This window comes from Montipora foliosa, chromosome 4, assembly GCF_036669935.1.
Source record: "Montipora foliosa isolate CH-2021 chromosome 4, ASM3666993v2, whole genome shotgun sequence".
NCBI lineage: Eukaryota > Metazoa > Cnidaria > Anthozoa > Scleractinia > Acroporidae > Montipora > Montipora foliosa.
This window is the reverse complement of record NC_090872.1, coordinates 28,714,515-28,734,514: the sequence shown is the minus strand read 5'-3', so window position 1 is coordinate 28,734,514 and position 20,000 is coordinate 28,714,515. Positions and strand designations below refer to the sequence as shown.

The window sequence follows — 20,000 nt, the reverse complement described above, 5'->3', positions numbered from 1 at the left end:
TGTGTTAACAAGGTATGCAGCTCTAGACAAGTGTAGAAATTCACAGAGATCTATTATTGCAATTAACACTCGCTAGTGAACTATCAGTAAGGGCTCATTTATACTCTGGAAGGCATTCATATTTCGCGTTCAGTCGGCCCTCTGTGATATAATAAATTCGTTCCTCTAAATTTCGAGGGTAAATGTTTACGGTGTTGTTTTATTAGATTTCATAAGCAAATAAGAAATTAAATGAATACAATTCATTATATCAGTCTGCTTTCACATAGAAGTAAATTAGTAATTCACGGTACTCTCAAAACAATTATTTGAGTAGTAATATTTTGTTTCTCTTGAAATATTTTAATCTCCGTTTAATTGGAATAAAACCTCATAATTTAACATTCAAAATGCGACTATAAGCCAACTTTTGACGTACAAAGCTGATATTGTTGGACATAATAATATCGTGAGCTTTATTCTCTTTGTTATGTGCAGAAGAACATAATAACGCATTAAAATAAAAGCCACAGATGTCATGTTTATCAGGAAAGCGGAAAAATACACATCAAAAACGTTTTGACAATTAAATTAGGCAATACATGAGGAAACAGGCCCTTTTAAAACCGAAATGAACAAAATAGGTGATATTTCCTTCTGAGTGACATGTTATCGACAGAAATTTGATTCTCGCCACTCCTGGAGACTATTTGTGTCTCACAATGGAAAGTGAACATATACGGATTATTCACCACATCCGTGTATATCAGTGACAAAGAAAGGAAATGCACTTTTCCAATGTTTACTTGTCAAAGTGTGTATGTATTGGTGGGGGGGACCTATTGAAGGAAGGAAAAATGAAACGTGAAACATGAAAGTAAATTTCGCCACCAAGCAGAAATAATGGAAAACTGACAGAAAGTCAGTGCTTCTAAGGAAAATAAACAGAACGTCTGTGTTTAAATTAAGATACATTTTGCTTACTAAAGCAAATTGATAATAATAGTAATAATAATAATAATAATAATAATAATAATAATAATAATAATAATAATTTATTGAACTCTCTTGCAGTAACTTACTGAATTAACGGGTTATATTACAATAGAACCTAAACAAAGTCAACTATATCTTTTTTGTATTCGTTAAATATAATCTTTACCCAATATATCGAAATATATATCATGTTATCAATAATACTTAGAAGTGAAATTACATTTTGAGACAGTTATCGTGCATGGTTAAGTTTTTCTTCGATGTGTTTACGGCCTGAGGTTACCGTATTACAAGTAATTGAGAATAATATGAGAGTTCAGTAAGATACCATGTAAAGTCTGAAATTGTTCAAAGATGTCACAAATGCTAAAAATCCAGTCCTTTAACTGAGAAATTTAACATGGCGACCTTAAGTTTCGTTTATCTCGTTCCATATTGATACAGTAAGAGAATAACGCTCAAAGGAAAGATTATTTCACGCAAGCAGAATTTCAAGTTTTATTATTTTAAAGTGACTCTAAGTGTACGTGGAATTTTTAATATTCATCAAAAATAAGCCGCCTGTTATAAAATGACTTCCACAGGTAGTTTTGTATTTAATTTCTAAGCGACATGAACCAGAAAAGATGTCTCCCTAAGATTAAACAATATAGCCTTATCATGGATAAAATAAGCTCTCTTTTATTCCTAAGGGCTTTCTTTTCTTTGAATTATGCAGCCGTGTGGCAGTTGTTTACAAAGGACTCGAGACAACAGCTGAATAGAGAACAAATCTTAATAATCATTACGACAATATTGACCTTAACTAAAAGAGAAAATCAAAAGAGATTGCAAAAAGTCACCTATCTTCTGGTAAATAGGCGATAAAACAATATCAACCCCAGATACATTGGTGTTAAGAAATTTGCTTTTTGCCGACGTGTTCCGCATCCCATTTCTTTTCAAAGTGCATGCTCTTTTAGAACCTTCCAGGATATTGTACTGAACAAAAGCCTTTTTAGTAAAACGATATTCAGAGTTAAAAGGCGGCTTACGAAGGACTCAAAAAACCACCTGTCTTTCATATGGCGGTGTGGACTGAGTGAAGACGTCAATTTCCGTTCACTTTAAAGACTCTTGGAGGCCACATGTCATAAAACTGTCTAAATACCCAACCCTGTTTCAAATGCAATTTTAATGACATTTTAACTTAGTTATCACGCAGAGCTCTTCTGCAGTATAAACTTATAAACTCGTGTGAGCCCCATGCCATCATTTTTTTTCTTATTTCTGGTTTCATTTTTGGCTCACAATTTTTAAACTGTGGTCCGGCTGAGCCTTTGCCGGCGCAAAACACTTGGAAAATTATCTTCTGTTCAATTAGGGAAAATTGTTTGAAAGAGAGTTAAGAATGAGGGGCGCGAGATAAAGCGCGCGTGGAGCGAGGAGCCGAAATAGGTCACGCGCTTCGTACATAGTGCAGTATCTCTCATAAATTTCAAAATTTTACTTAGCAAAAATGTAAGACAAATGATTGCCCTCATAGCTTTTTTTGTTTTTCTGTCCTAGAATTATGGAAACTGTAAGGGTTTTACGATTTTAATTTACTACTTCGTTGTTCTCGTCGTTGTTCTCCTTCATGGTGCTTGAAATGGTAAACAAATCGTCTTGTTGTAAAACCTTGTCTAGCAGCGATTCCGATATGTTTTAGGTCTGGTGATTATTGTTGGTAATATTTTGATGGTAGTTTGCCAGACAATGTGTTTGTCGCTCTGAGATGGGAGATTTTCGTAAGTTACTAATACTCATACGGAAAATGTCTATCAAAAGAAGATGTATTCTTTTGGATCATTAGTACTGTATTTGAGAGAGGTGATTTTCTGTTGTACAATCATTTTTTCTAGCTGGGAGACTCACACATCTCTATCAACCAGTAAATTCTCCATTCGATAACTTTCTAAGCTGGACTTGAAGTCATGGGGTCCTGGATGGACACACCTTTCTGTGACTCACATGTTGCTCAAAGCTAAACTTATCTTCATTACAACACACGTAGATGACTCCCAAAAACTAATGGTGTCACTCGTAGAAACATTTCGGAAACATCTTACAAAAAGAGTATCAGAATGTCATTTAAGAGCGTGGTCCCAAATTATTTTTGCCTAGCCAGAATGGATGCTAAAACAACAGAGCTTCGCAATTTTTAACATTGAAAATTTATTTGGTTTTGATTTTTCAGATCTATAAGAGCACCAAAAAGTACCGCAAAGACTTTCTTAGCAAGAATAAAAAGGAAAGGAAAGAAACTTTATATAAGTGTCTAATCTTCTAGCGCTGTAGAGCACTAATCGGGGACACTGTAAATTGAAATTAACAAGTTAACGCAAATCAAATCAAATTTTGGTTTTTGAGGAGAGGAGAAAACCGGAGTACCCGGAGAAAAACCTCTCGGGGCAGTGTAGAGAACCAACAAACTCAACCCACATATGACGCCGAGTCTAGTCTAGGAATCGAACCCGGGCCACATTGGTGAGAGGCGAGTGCTCTCACCACTGCGCCATCCCTGCACCCCAAGAATGCTAAGTCTTGGCTCTCCATTGAAAAAAGGGACCGGCACACTTCGTTTTTACTGTAGCCTGTGCCAGGATCCCAGATAGTCGGGAAAGAGAAAAACTGCGTGCGAAAAACAAGCGACCCAAGCCCTCGCTCCGCTCGTTTTTCGCACGCAGTTTTTTTCTCTTTCCCGACTATCTGGGAGGCTGGTACAGGCTACGTTTTTACAGGGAGTGCCCTCGCGACAGCTAGTAATTCTCTCTATCGGAACACTCTCTGTTTTCATTCTCTTCTCTGTTAAGCAAACTCAAGTATTAGCAGCACGCTTAAGTTCTCTACGCCAGCCTGACACATCTCTACAATCTGTAAGATCGCTAAAAACCATACAACTCTCCAGCCAGACAATTCTCTGAGCTGTTTGATACGCTTTATTAGGCGGAAACCTCACGTCAGAAACCTTTCTAACATTACACCATCCTCTACACCACAGCCGTGCGTGACATCTTCAAAACATTTTTCCTAGAGTCGGATACCCCTGAAAACCAAGTATCTCTCCTTACACCACCCCCCTTAAGGTGACCACTGAGTTTGATATCTTTGTGAGCCATACTCCTTTGCCTAACACAGTTTCGCAGCTAACCAGTTTCTATGGTCTCCCGGTGAACCTCAGTGATGTGGAGTCTCGTTGCACATTCTTGTTCGGCGTGCTTCTTTTTACTGATATACTGCTACTTGACTAGGACTCGTCTAAGGTAGAAAATTAAGCTTCTATTGGAGGCATCTATACAGCCGATTATAATAAATAACAAGCTCGTCCCATTGGAAATTTCTGAAAGGCACTACCATTATTCTAAGGCACACCTTGCTTATAGAAAGATTAAACCTTTTGCGCCGGCATTACTGTAAGACAAACACAGCTCAAAATATAGACTTCCGTTGAACAGCATATCATCATTCGCTGATCGAGTGTGTTACAGTCAGTACCCCGCCGGAGATCAAGTGAAGATGCATGTGTGGATAAAGAAATGAAGAGAATGTTAGAAAACCAACTTTAACTGCTTTCAAAGACGTTCGGAACTCCAAAGTCAACAGGCAGTGAGACAAGTATTTACTGATGTGAAAATTCCAAAGATATTTTAAGAAAATTCGGCGCAAGTGTTTGCTTCCACGAATTACTCAGTCCCTGGACAACGCTCAATTTCAGTTTACGTTTAGAGATGGCGAATTGGCGAAAAATTTCTGCAGCGAAGACCAAACAACGGTATCTCAGTACATGCATAATTTCCATGTAAAATTGAGGGCGTTGTCGTTAAAAAAACATTGCTTATCTTTTAAACAATTAAGTTTGGTTAGGGGTCGCTATCCAACTTTCCTCTTAGACGATTGTCTCTCAGCAAACATTGCGCAATTAAATTCAAACCCAGTCGGTAAATATTTACCTTGTCTATAGCAGATCACAATATTTTGTAAATCATTCTTATCGTTAGCCGCGTTTTTCGGCTGAGTGTTTTGTCTAAAATCCGTGTTTACTTTGAAACGGGATCGGACGAAAAATCGCACTTTATGCTATACAGCGTCTTGGCGGCGGTCGTCTAGTAACGCCTGATTCGATCAAAAACACCCTTAGGCATATCAGCTAGTTTTTCCAAAATCAAAACGAAAAAATTATGTTTACAATTACGCCATGTTGTCGTATTGTTTCTATTCAATCATTGTGCCGTTTGGGTGAGCACGTAAACCACATTACGGGACGAGTAAACAACAAGGCCATGATTCAGGAAACTACACCATAGATTCCTTGAATTTCTCATCTGACGGTTGCCACTTTGAAACTTTCTTTTAAGGCTTTGCAAAAACAATCGATACGTCCAAAGGAATTTAATTTTAAGAAGGCTCAAAATTCGTCTCAAAACCTGTTAACATATTTATCTCATGTTGTTTCTCAGCGAAAATTTGAAGATAAAATGAACTATGTAATAGTTTGCCCTGACATGGTGCGACCATTCGTATGACTGTCTTTCACCTGTCGATCGTCTAAAGTACTTTTCCCAATCCATCTATTAACTGAGGATAACCGCGAATTAGATACTCCTTTCTAACGCAGAGTTTTACTGTGTCCTTATAGAATGATAAATAGAGAGGGAGTCAGAGAGAGAGAGAGAGAGAGAGAGAGAGAGAGAGAGAGAGAGAGAGAGAGAGCGAAAGAGAGAGAAAGCGTATTCATACAATTACATTTTCTCGTGCTGCCTTAACGGTATCCGGCACTGTTCAAAGTGATAAATCAAATGTTATTCCGTTAGACATACTCAATATCGATTTAACGCGGTAAGTGACTGATAACAATGAAAACAATTCCTTTTCATCGCTTTGACGATGAAAGGAGTGACCATTGTTTTGTCAAAAATAGCTTCTGCTTATCGGCGGCAAAGATATATCGCGAGCTAATATTTCTTGCGGTTAGCTCTGCCCTCGGGTTAGTTGCGACTACGAATGGAATAGAATGACTTGTCTTGATGAATTTATATACTTAACAAACCAAGAATTAGATTAATAATAAGCAGATTTTGAGAATTTACCTCGACCTAAGAAAATGTTGTCGTTCGAGGGTGTCACTCGTCCCTTAGTCGGGGAAGTCTATTTTTGATATTGATTTCACTTGATTTAAGTTCAAGGTTATTAAAACAGAGAAATAAATCATTGTCATTAATTTCGGCAAATTATTATGATAGTGCTTCAAGGCCGTTCATTTTTATAAAACAGTGTTGAAAAGGCCAAATCAAAAGAGAAAAGCATTGATCTACTTGAAGCAGCTTATAGAGCTAAACTAATTGTTCTAAAACTTGCTCTATGCTAATTCCAGATTGTCACACGCTTCAGGGTCTGAAACCAAATACAAGACAACTTAAATTTATCAATCCAGAGTCGCTTTCCAAACAAAAGAAGAGTGTTTGTTTAAATACTAAAAAGCTTTCAAACAACTAGTCAATTCACAAATCGCAAAGCTGAATAAAAATATGTAACAATGAAAAAAAAAAAGCACTGGACCTTAGAGGTTTCTTTGTTAAAGCCTCAATAACATGGACAGGTGATTGGATCGCAGTTCCATCTTGTCAAAGAATAAACCAAAGAACGATGCTGAAATCAGAGTTGTTACCACCCACTGTGGGAAGTTTGGCAGATCTGAGGGTTTTGTTCCATACAGCGTGGGCGAATTGTCGTTTTCGTTTTGACGTTCAATGTTTATTCTCCTTCGATTTTTCAGCTCTTTGCCTTTTTTGAACCAGGGTTAGCCCGGCAAGCTTAAGTCATTCACTGCATGGACTATGTTTAAACTTATGCTCATATTTATATGTTGTCGGTCAAATGTCAAATCCGGTCTCCGAGGGGTTGAATCCGTTTTTACTTAGGTTAAATTGGTGATCGTCATTTTATCTAAGTTGAATATGCATTCTACCTCTTTTAAACAGCTATCAACTCCCCACCCCACCCCAAAAGGACTGAAAACAGCTATACCTTCCCTCAAACTCTGTCTTTCGGATTTCAATTCATCTTCTTAATGATTCGTATCATCTTATCGGTTTCTGTATTCATACATTTCATTTATCCATTTAGTCAATGTTTACAGCGCAGCGGTAAGGGAACAACGAAATGTTCTATGCAGTAGTAGAACTCAGTCCCTCCAGATCTAAAGTGCTGTGTCTTCACGACAACGACGAACACAGTTATTTTCATCATTGACTTTAATTTTGTATAATAAGTCAATATCCTCGTATTATAACCAAAACTAATCCTAACCTGACCATAATTTTTCTCTGGGCTTAATTTAGACTCCAAAAAGTTTTTTCAATTCCTCTGAGTGCGTATTCATCTAGTAGGTAAAAACGGATTCAACCTGACAGCGGATGTCCACCACATCATTATCGGCAACCTCGTTCCCAGGGTTCTCTCCTACTCTTCCCCTGGAGAAGAGTAGGAGAAAACCCTAGGAACGAGGTTGCATTGTCGACCGGTGAAAGTGGTGGATGTTTACCTCACCGTTTCGCGGTGAATAATAGTTAAATTTTTTTATTTTGTGGCGTAGCCGTTGCTTTAGTCGTCGTCATTACTAAAGATCACTAGGAAACTATAGCATTCGCGAGGAGGACGACGAGAACGTCTTCTGAAACTATATCACTTTGAGTTACTCTATCACTCTCGAGCGCAAACCGGTTGGATTAGTTGGTTGGACATCGGACCACTGTGCGGGGAGGTCGCGGGATCAAGCTAACTGAGGATAAACTGCATCTGAAAATGGTTAGACTCTCTAGTCTTCTCGGATTAGGACGAAAAACCGAAAGCCCCGTCTCATAACCCTTCAATGTTCATAACCCTATGGAGCGTAAAAGAACCCACATTCACCTCCATTCGCAAAGACTGAGTAGGGTACTACACTACGCTACTCTAAAATCCGAGGATAAAAAAATGGAGACCAATGAAAATAGCAGTCTGGAATAGCTACAGGATTACTCTTTGGAAGAGCATCCAACACAGGTGTTGTTTTTTTCACCAGGACTTTGCAAAAAGGAAAACTCTGCTTTGTTAGAGTACGTTTCCCAAACTAATATTAATAGCGCAACTGCGTGGGGTCATTCTGAGACTATCACCATTATCCGGAAGCACCCTCAACGTCGTTGTTTGGAAGCTTGACAAAAAAATGCATCCTAAGCTCCTTTGAATTGTGAGTATGGCGACCTTTTTACCTGACAAGGACGTTAATTGCTATTAAAAGTCGCATCCTTTACATGGATACATATTTAATAATCCTAGAAGTCGTGAGACTATACAGGATACTAAAACAATCAGCGACGAAACAGAAAACTAGCAAAAGTAAATAAATAAATACATAAATTAAATTATTTACAGCATATAAATATTTACATTGCGTTGCGTTGAAATATTGTCTTATGATTGGCAAAGCATTCGCTTGAAGGCAGTAACAGACTCAGCATTAACAGCAGCCACTGAAAGACCCGATGCCAGAGGAGGAAGACAACAGGGAAAAAAAAGAGAATTTACATGCAATAATGCGGGCAAAGATATGTCTGAACTTATGAACTTCCTTTGTTTTCTTAGCAAATCGTTGCGCCTTTAAAAGGACTCTTGCGATAACTTTGGATCATCTCTGATGAAGACACAAGCACTGAGAAGTGTCAAAACTTTGAATTGCAACTTTACTAAAGCTACATTCACAACATGATTCTCCAAGTCTCATGTTGTCAACCTGAGTGCAATGTGAACATTTCGTTATCAATACCATTCATACCAATCTTATTCCTGGATGTTGGTACAGTACACCCATTCACGCACGGTCGAACGACTTGGAATGATCGAGAAATTATTACAGTAACACGGACTTATATTTTCAGATAACTATTTTGTTGCAGACGTCGTCGTCTTGTTAAAGCTTCCAACCCGGCATTCGTTGCCCAACTGATGGATAGCGTTGCCGTAAACACTTTTTTTCTTTGGCCATCTCAGTTCAGTATCAGGAACAATACACAAACAGCAGTGACAAACATCAGATATAAACGCATCCCTCAAAATGATTTTTTACTTGACGTTTCGTTGCCGGCAATGATATGGACGGAACGAAACAAAAGACTGAAATGTTGGCTCAAACGTTTGACCACTTTCAAACTTTGAGCAACAACTTCCAAGAATGCACACAACGTGCAACTGGGATTCGAATCCATGACCTTTTGATTTGCACACGGCGATGGGTTCGAACCCCGCTCAAGGCTGAATTTTTTCAGGCTTCCTGGCAACTACTTATAATAAGTTTCTCATTTAATTGCGATGATTTTGTCACCGTTCAAATTAATGAAATTTCATTTCTTCTAAATATTAAGTAAATAAACCCCTTCTGGTGGCTGGTATGGCGGCTGATGATGTCCGCGGTTGAGAGCGTGTCCAAAAAATGAATATTTGGCCGAGAAGCGAAGCTTCGAGGGAAAATAAGAAATACTGAGGGTAATCTCTCGGCCAAGGACATTATCAGCCAACATACCAGCAAGCCAGAAAGGGGTTTATTTATCTTATAACCCTGCCATTAATTTTCATACCACGCAAAACAACCGTTCGTAAAAAGCCAGTGTTGAATGTGACTTTTTGGATGCCCCTTTCAAAATTTAAAAAGAAAGCGTGTCTGTCTCAGAAAAAAAATAAAACTATTTTAACTATCACTGCCAGTCGAAAACTCGAAAGCAAGGCGCTTTTTTGTATACTGAAAAAGAAATTTAATTCAACGATGAAAGACAGAATGTGCAAAGTCTGGATGACAGTGTTTTCAAGTGCGGCGGGAATTTTTCTCTCCTTCGAAAGGTTGGTTTATTTTATAGTTAGTAAACACAGAGTATTAAATTTTCTAATGTATAAAACGACTCGGTGTAAATAGGATTTAATCTCTTTGTTCACCTTCAAAGACGTTGACAGCATGTTCTGTTGACTTTCTTGTACTTTTCCGAACAGTACTTGCGACCCGGCTTTTAATGTCACTATCACTAGACTCCAGGCCCCAGTTGTTGAAACGATGGATATCGCTATCCGCCGGATAAATCACTACCCAGTGGATAAAGTCATAGAGAAACCAATTTCGCTACCGAATGTATAGCGATTTATACGGTGGATAGCGTTATCCACCTTTTGAACAACTGGGGCCAGAAGACGAGTTGTTTTTCTTCCCGGTAAAATGAAAACTCTTTTGCTGCCTTTTTTCCGCCGGATTTGTTTCTTTTCAACGGAAATGATCGCTACAGCATTTCGCAGGGCAAATATCCACGCAAATGGGGGTTATTGCGTGATAACTGTCCTGTGAGTTTGCACCACGTGACGTAAATTAGCCAATAAAGTCGCCCGAAAATTTATGGGTTTTATGGGTGGGTTGTATCATATTCAGTATGTTAAAAGAGGCAGAAAGCCTGGTTAAGTTACACCTTAATTTCTGCACTTACCAGTCGAAGTAATTGAAGCCGGATAAAATGGTACGCAAGAGACCTAGAATTGGAATAGTTGGTAGTGTGAAGGATGGGTGCTCTTACGTACATTTGAGAGGAAACCATAACGGACTCCTGGGTCCCGTTTCTAGAAAGTCCCGAAACTTTACGGACCATTTTCGGGTGTCACAATTTCCTCTGTATCTCAAAGACGGTAAAGGATTTCATTCGTCAAACCTCACAGTCATTTCGCGTTGCTACTTTGAAAACGTGTTAAAAGATCGGCTTTCCAAAACAAGCGGTTGACAGTTTCACGAATAGCTTTGCGGCCGGTTTTCGGGAGTTTCCGGCGAGAAACGGGCCCCTCGTCCCAGTTGTTCAAATGATAAGTCACCATCAATCTGTGCACAAATTTACCAGTTTCAGCACTTGGACTCCTTCAATTTGACTACTGTCTGTTTTGTTGTTATGTAATGTGGAGTCATTGATCAGTAGTCCATTCAGAATATTACGCCAAGCCGACCACATTGCTGAAGGAAAGGTCAGACCACAACACCGGGAACTCCATGCCCTACTCTTTTCGACTAGTGTGTGGGATCTTTAACGTTCCACAGAGTTTATGAACATAGAAGGGTTGTGAGACGGGGCCTATGGTTTTTTAAGACCCTGAGTGTTGGTCCGGCCGGAGTCGAACTCACGACCTCCCGCATGGCAGCCCTGTGCTCAACCAACTGAGCCATTGGTGGCGGTAATATATGTATTTGGGCACGTAAATACATTCAAACTTTAGCTGCAGAATATGTAAGTGAGTAACCGTGAATATGCACACTCTAAGGACATCTAAGGTAAAGGTGTGTACAAAACGTTTACCAAACGGTTAAACGTGAAGTATATTTCATATTCTGGATAGTGACTTACTACAGAACAGCCAACCATTTAAGTGCGTAAAATGCGTGTCAGTTGTTGAAGTTTGACATAAACGGCCTTCCACTTTAATTTAAGGTTCATTGTCACTGTACTGATGTTCTAAAGCACGTAATTTTACCATGTGGTTTTGAAGAGGGTGTCAAACAAATACACCAAGCGTTCCTTTACGGAGCAATATATATAATGCTGAGCCACTGACTTATCTTTGTCTTGTCAGATATTTTCATAACTTACCATACGACCAGGCCCTCCTGCTAGTCCATTTTTCCCGTGCTCTTTTCGCCGTTTTTGGTCAGCATTATTCAGACTGCTTTCTCGTGCTTTTGCTTGCTCTTTCTTCCTGCTGCTCGTCAATATGTTTTTATCTGTTTATTCGGGTTCTTTCTTGCACTCTCTCTCGTTGTTTGTCACCGATACCAGCTGATATTTCACCTGTATTCTCGTGCTCTGAGTCCCTCTATTTCACGTCGAGCATCGCCTACTCCAACTCGTCGCCTGCTTAACGTTTATGTCCACTTTTTCTTCGTTCCTTGTTGTACGACATCTCTTAAAAAAAATCATACTTACTGCTTGTTTTACTAAAAGGCAGCGCTAGATGCAATACGCTGGCCAGGCAACTTCCCGCCCAAAAAAAGGCGGGTTCCAACCTATGCAACTTCCCGCCAAAAAAACCGTAGTGTTCAAGCAGTGCAATCAGGGCGCTTATCGCTTATACATTTTCCGCCCTGGTGCAATCGACGACTTTAACGTGATACGTGATACGTTTTGCTCATAACTTCTCACCATGGTCCTGCTGGACTTCAAACATGCTCTACCACTTTGAACAACGAACTTGGCAATCAACCTTTTATAATATTTGCAATATGATCTTTGGATAGCAATTGATTTCTATTTCTCATCTCTTATGTGTTGATGTCCTTAGTCTGCCACATAGTTTAAGTTAGTTTTAAGTTTTTATTTCTTGTCCTGTAGGGTATCTTTATTATAGTTCGCATATGACCCCACGAGCATGAATGATTGCTTTAATATTGATTGTGTTTAAATAAAGGATATTGTTGTCTTCAGTTTTGAAAATAATGCAAAACAGCCTCAGTTGTATTTGCATTAGATTCTGAATGTTACTTTTAAAAGGCAAACCATTAAAAAGCGTACATAGTTTGAAGGAGTCTAGGAAAAATATTTAAAATATTCATGGATTTGAAGTTCCTGAAGCAGGCAAACCTTGAAGAGTTTACATAACTAAATTTGTAATATACAGCATTTCTATAGTCCACAGGATTCCATTTCTTTACATTGAGAAGTACTGTAAGAGCTGTCAGGTAACTCGGATGGAAATTTGACAGACTTTACCTGTAGTTAAAATCATTAGTATTTGGTCGTTAGTGGAACATAATATTATAAAGTGCTATTATTATACTTTGATTTTCTTTTCTTCATTTCAACCAAAACAAAGTGATCAATCATCACCATCACCATAGAAAGTTGAAAGCCGGCGGCTCAAAGAGTAAACTGTGCCAAAAAGTTAGGTTAAAAAGACTATAATGGTATTTGAGTAGTATTGCAGAACAATGTTGTATATATCATTAAATCATGTATGTCATTAAATCAATAGGACAAATGACTGGCATTTTATAATTCATAAGTAAAGTTATCTGCTCACAGCTGGAGTACCAAATTCCTCTACTGTTTCAGTCATTTTTCAGGTTGATAGCGTTAAAGGTAGTGCAGCATCTCCACCAGCAGACCTGTTTGGTCTTAACATTGCAAATCCACAATTTATCTCCAAAAAGGTACAACAAGAACCTTTGTAATTTTTGTAAGGGAGTCCCCCTTGGGGAAGTTTGTTTATTTTGTTGTTTAATACCATCCAGGGACTAAATCAAGGATGGAAATAGATTACAGCTTGAAAAAGTTGGCCCCCTTTTTTTTACTTCTTACACTTACTGCAATTCATCTTTGGAATGGTAGGAATGATTAGTATTATTTAACCCACTGACTCCCAGGGGTTCCCCATTGACGAGTAAAATATGGCCGGTATGGCCGGTTCAGGCCGGCACCTAATGTTGAAATATTTTTTACACACGGAAAGGTAACAGGAATTATTTGTGTGAAGTCTTACCTAGAATACTGCAATGTTGGATTATCCCTCTTTCAAATGTAGCTTTGCATGCTTTTGCTCAATGTATTTAAAGAATTGTTACAGAAATATGAAGTTATACAGTTCTTTTTTAAGTTAAATGGAAGGGATCAAAAATCTATTGAAGCGGCTGTGTTGCAACCAGAGTCCGCAAAGAAAGGTTAAATAATTTATTGTGCTGGAAGTATTTAGTAGGCCAGCTTGAAGTTTTGGAGGATGGCAAGTACTGAACCAAAGTTTTCTAAACTTTGAAGTTACCTAATTTTATATCCTCCTGCTGTTTTTTATCTTCCAGCAATTACGAAAATCAATAATAATGAATAATTATTCTTTTATATTGCAAGAAGATAAAATCAATTCTTGATTAATTATTTTTGTTGTTGTGACATTGACCCACTAGTATGTGATGAAGGCGTATAATTGGCTGCATGAAGTAATATTTTGTTACAGTAAAATCCTCCCTGCTAGTAAGTAGGTAGCAGGGTAGATAGGTAAGCGCTGTCCGAACCAATGACCCAACACGCCGGTGCTTATCCCCGGCTTCGGTAGCACTAAGCGACTAGGAGTATTCTTAACTCCCCCCTTGATGGGATGCTAATCCATCGCGGGGTTACCCCCAGCATTTCGCCGTTACCCATTTAAACACCTGGTTGAAAAGAGGCTCCGGACCACTCACTCCGGCCACTGCGCCTCCCCGGTTCCTGGTAGCAAGTGGGATTCCTGAATCAAAATTTCAACTTGGAATATTGTTGGCTATTCCGAGTTAACCTAATCTATGTTTATCTCTATTTTGGGCGGGAAGCAAACAAATGGCACTTTGCTTGGAACGACAAATGGCAAAATATAATTGCAACTAAAAGGTTTTCTTCTAGTGTACCCAATATGAGGTACTATAGACCTCATTCATAAATGGCGGTCACATTTATAATTCTTTTGTCCAAGTGCAAATTAGCCTACCAAGCCTCATTTTAGAGCAAGAATTCTTTTCAATTCACTGTATGGTATCGAGGCTTGGTAGGCTAATTTGCACTTCGACAAAAAAATTATAAATTGACCGCCATTTATGAATAAGGTCTATGACATGTTTGAAAGTGTGATATTGTTTATTATTGCTGCTAAATTCAATTTAAAATAACAACTGAAATACATTTCTAAGTTTTCGGAGACCTCATGCATGTCTTTTTTTTTTTCGTCGGTCTTAAAGAGTTTGCTTCTCTGGATCACTTGAATCGCAATTTTAACAACTTAATTTTGAAAAAATGGCTCAAAAATCTCTTCTGGTAGACGCAGTCCCCCGCGGAAATAGCACGTAAATATTTAGTCGGAAGAGAAGAACATTTGGAAATTTAGTGGTGTATTTTTTGCTCCATTGAATTGAAATCACGATAGTAATCCATTAGCCGGCCAAGCCCCACAAACGAATTTCCACTCAAATACTGTCACAGCAACCGAGACTCGCGTTGACCTTGAAATTTCCTAAAAAAGATTCTCTCGTAGAACTGTTGATTCATAAGAGAATCTCGCTGGCATAGAAACGCACTATGCAGTCAAAACATTCGTCAGTTTTACAGGCCTGAAAAACGGGTTTTTTTAAATTCAGGGTGATCTGATTTATATCCGATGGCAGCCACGTTTAATTTGATCTATTGAAGTCACATGAAAAGGCGTCGACTAATCAGACATTTTTCGCCAGTGAACGTATCACGTGCCGTATGGCGCAACGCATGCGCAGACATTTTTGGTCGGTGAAGGTATTGGCGTTCATGAAAAGTCGAACATGCGGAAGGTCGTAGGATGACGTCACAACCAAAACGATTGCTACACTTTCTTTACCACTGGCGGAGGGTTGAAACGAGGTAAATTTAGGATGGGGGTGGGCTTTCCAGTCTTGTATCCATTCCACCAATTTTCCACCAGCTGCATTTCCGAAATATTGGGTCTTTTACATGTAATCGATATAGCGACATTTTATGAGCGATTTACAGAAAAACACCTGATGGGTTGCCCTGTACAGAGTCTTTTACTAAAAAAAAAAAAAAAAAAAAAACCCAAGTAAAGCTCACACATCAGAGCGAGCCGACACACCTACTATGACAGGGTAGAATCAAAAAAATTCAGGAATATAGAGGAAGAAATTCTTGCGAGAGGAATAACAGTAAGCAATGGCATTGATTATATCTAAATATTATTTATTACATTATGAAAAAGGCTAAAAGTTAAAATAATCATCTTTAAACGCAACTGTTAAGACAACATTTATTACATTGTTTAAGACTTAATTGATTATATTTTGACCAGGTTTAGCCTTATGAATTTCTTCAAATGTGCTTTAAACCCCTTTCAAACCAATTTAACAAGCATTAATCGACCATCTCCCTAGGGAAGCTGGCTTCATAGCTGGTCATAAAGGCCGGGACACACTAGGCGATACGTCGCGGGGACAAGTCGCCTTATGGGAGACGGTGAATTTTATGAAAATCATTGTCGCTGCGGCAGAATTTTGTCGCCGCGATCAGTCGCACGAATTCAAACCAGTTTGAATTCACGCGACTAACCGCAGCGACACAGTTAGCGAATGCAGCGTTTTCGCACCATGTGTCACGCTGCGACAAAATATAAAAGAACCACGAGAGAGCGTCATATGGTCAGCCATATTGAAATAGAAAACTAGTTGACATTGCCCCTCATACGAGATCACTGCGTGTGCGCAGTGATATCGACTTGTCGCCTAGTGTGTCCCGGCCTTAAGCTTCATAACCGTCCGGGTCCCGTGCGCTCCGCTCTTTTACGTGAAAATTACTGATCGTGCTACAATGATTATTTCAACATCCACTGCTCGGACATTGCAGACAAGGAGAAAACATATAAAGACACTTAATAGGCCAGTTTCGTATTCTAACGGTTGGACTGGATCTAGCATGAAGTGGAGGCTAATGCGGGCAAATTAATTTGCATTTGAAAAGATTTGCCCGCATTAGCTTCCATTCCATGCTAGATCCAGTCCAGCCGTGAGAATTCGAAAATGGTCTATTGACCGCTCCCGTTTAGGGCTTTTCAGGGCCGATGACACAGGTTATACATAGATATGAAGACAAAAATTTAAGAATGGAAACTTGTTGAAGGAAGGGTAGCTGGCTATATACACGCGTAGACGAGAAGTTCAAGCGGGATTCGACTCAGAATAAATCCAGTTCAAGTTGTGGTCAGAGCGACTGGCGTCCTAACAACACGCGGGACCACACGCAAGACCATCATTGCCGCGATACACTACAGACATCCCGCCGATGGATTGGTCACGATACCGATTAAGAAAATCTTCTTATTTCAGTAGACTGCAAAAAAAAAATAAATGAAAGGGCTAAATGTGGGCGATTTTAGTTTTTGCTGTCACGTTTCCTTGGCCAATTTTCGCAGCTGCTCTTAGTCTATCTAGCTAAGCTTTGTCGTTTCAATCTTTTTTCCCAGAAGACGCTTCACTAGTTCAATGGAAAAAGATCCTTCGCCACTCGAAGCACGCCACATTGGACCCAAGATCTCTTGCAAGGCATTTTGGTCATCGTTTCCCAGCGTCTCTTGCGCTCGTCGTAGCATTCAACGCTATCAAGACTTCCGGAGTTATTGCAGCCCCCGAAAAGGAAAATCCTGTTTCCGAGTCTAGTTACACCAGCAGCTTGGCGAGGAATGGAGAAATTAGGCAGTGAAGCCCAATTTCCTGTCTCAGGGTCAAACGCTTCACACGAAGACAGATACGCCCCCGTCGAGGATTGGCCACCGATTACAAAGATCTTTCCATTCATTTCCACCGCGCAGGCAAAGTACCGCGCCACTTGCGTCGGTGAAACGTCGTTCCACACTTTTTTACGTGGATTATATCGCTCGACGGTTCTCAGAAACTCACTTCTATCGCTCAAACCACCTATTGCGTACACAAAACCGCGACATGCCGCCGAGCAAAGACCAGCCCGTTTGTAAGACATGGGTGTTTCCACAAACCATTTGTTGATGTCCGCATCGTAACGCATGACTTGTTTGGTGGAGCCGCCATTTGGTATTCTACCTCCAATGATAAAAATATGATCCCCGGATGTTACGGCAGTGGCTGCGCAGCGCATTTGCGGCATATTCGCTACCGCTAGCCATGTATTGGTGTGGGCGTTGTACTGCTCGACGGATTGCCCGTTTTCTGGCTGAGTGCTTCCGAACGAGTACAAAACGTTGTCATGAACAGCAGTACAATGCTCATCTCGTGGGCGGAGCATGTCTGCAAGCGGCAGCCATTTGTCTCTCTGTGGCGAATAACAGGTTGCCTCTTTGCTAAGGTTGCCACCACACACAGCGATTACATCTAAGTGCCTTTCGAGATTCTTTCGGGCTGGTTCTTGTTCATCGTACGCGTGAAGAACAAACGAGTTCAAAGCTCGTAGCACTAGCTTTGTGCTGTGAAAACTGCTGCTTACGAGCTCTTCACTTTCAACCTGGTCAACCAAATAATGTTTCGACATTGTTGTCAATCGAATTTTGCCAAACAGCTCTTCAAAATGCTCTCTGCGTGATTCCAAATCGTGATTCACCCATGTGATCAACGTCTCATACACGTCTTCCTCGCGCGAAACCTCGAGATCATCTCGCGCGATAATCTCGACGTAGACCTTGTAATCGATCGTTTTGAAAGCCTCTGTATCACAGGCTTCTGTGAAATGTTTCACGATGTAGCTTGTAGCAGCGGATTTAAGGGCTTCGCAACTGTATTTTTCAGCAAAATCTCTCAATCCAAAACATCTTGAAGGCGATAGAAGGCTTTCCAAGAACTGGCATCCAATATCCTTGAGGCTCTGGATGATCAAATAATCGGATGCAGCCACAACATTTTCAGCATTTTCCTCTGTAAGTGTAACGTTTCCAGTGTAAATGTAACAAAGAAGCGGTTCCATGACTAAAGACGACAACTCGTCAAGTTTACACTCCATCATTTGTTTCTCTTTCATGTCGTTCGTGAATAAACCTCGGAAATATCCACTGGCTGAAGCGAGAATACTTCGATGCGCAAGAAAACTTTGGCCTTCCACGAGAATCCTAACATCGCAAAGCAACCCCTCCTTTCTAAGTTCATCGGCGGTTTGGAGAAGAATCTTCTGATATTCCTTGTTTGATACGGCAAGAGTTTTGAGATTTGTTTCGTCCGCCATTTTTATCGATCCGAGTAAATGCAATAATTATTTTCATGCTAATCGTTCTGCATTAATTATACGTGTCTGAAGCAAGCTCTACTCAGATGGAACGGAACAACGCAAAGCAAATATCTTTAACTTTACTTACGCGACCTACCTTCCAAGCCAGCATTTAATTCAGTGTTTTAGAAGATTCAAAGCATCTCTGTTTCATGATTTAGGCTTCATCGCTTTGATATTTGTAGTTGCACAGATCATCTCAGAGGTTAAGCAACGGCCCAATTTAATCATATTAAAATTCTCATTTACTTACTGGGAAATTCTTTCTTTAGCCTCGACAGTTAGGAAACTAAATGTATTTTTGGCGTTTTTAAGAAGTCTTGAAATGATCAAGGCAGTTGTGTCAGCACCACTTTCGCGGCAGCAAAAAGGAAGGCCTGATAAATCAGGATTCATCGTGATTTGATCCCATGACCTGTGCAGAAGGTCGGAGAGAACGATCAGCGATTCGGCAGCTTCTGCAGGTCCGGAGCAGAAATTACGTAAAACAAAAGAAACAACGACAGAAAACAAGAGAACTCCAAATAAAGACTAATCCCAAGTGACCAAAAACACAATGCTTTCCGGTACCTGCAGAGAGACCCAGCGATTCCAAATCAACGGTCGAGGACGAAAAAAATGCCTCTGGTCGCACGACCCCAGAACCTCATTTCCATGTCATCAAATTGGGACAGAATTTGTCCTAGTTCGCTGATTGGACATTACGTTCGAGGAGTTTCTGATTGGACAAATCGAAAAACCGGTTCTCATCAGCTGTTGCGACAAAAAGCGTTGCGTGACTTCGGCCCGAGAGGAAAAGGCCAAACTGTTTCGAAGGTCCGTGTGCTGCTTCAGTGCCTTCACGCACTATAACGGCTTTGACAACGTGAAAAGATCCATTTTAATTAACTGTAGTTAAATTAAATTATTTTGCTTATCGATTCGGGCGTGAGAGCGCTTGTAGATACTCAAGCTCGTTTGAGAGCGGTCGGGGAAATTAACTAAAAAAGTTGAATTCGTCAACATTTGTTGGAACAAGGTCTGGGAACGGACGACTTATGGACGAAAAATGGTAAAGACAGACAAATGGTTCTTGCATTTCGAAGTCTTTCATTCTGCAATATAGACAGTGATCTCTCGCTCTTTGCTAGTACACCCTATTACAGTATCCTGTTTTAAACACACTCAAGAAGAAAGTTTCGCTCTGAGGGAAAAGAAATTTCATCAAATAAATCAAGCATATGTACCAGT

General features: G+C 39.8%; 1 protein-coding gene across 1 annotated transcript in view; it reads right to left on the bottom strand.

Moving 5' to 3' along the window:
* Positions 1-15,714: 15,714 nt before the first annotated feature.
* LOC138000524 (kelch-like protein 12) overlaps positions 15,715-20,000 on the bottom strand; it is a 4,873-nt gene continuing 587 nt past the window's right edge. The window contains exon 1 of the mRNA XM_068846984.1: positions 15,715-20,000. This exon is cut by the window's right edge and continues 587 nt beyond it. Within this exon, the coding sequence (XP_068703085.1) occupies positions 17,019-18,728 (1,710 nt within the window). The 5' untranslated portion in view covers positions 18,729-20,000 and the 3' untranslated portion in view covers positions 15,715-17,018.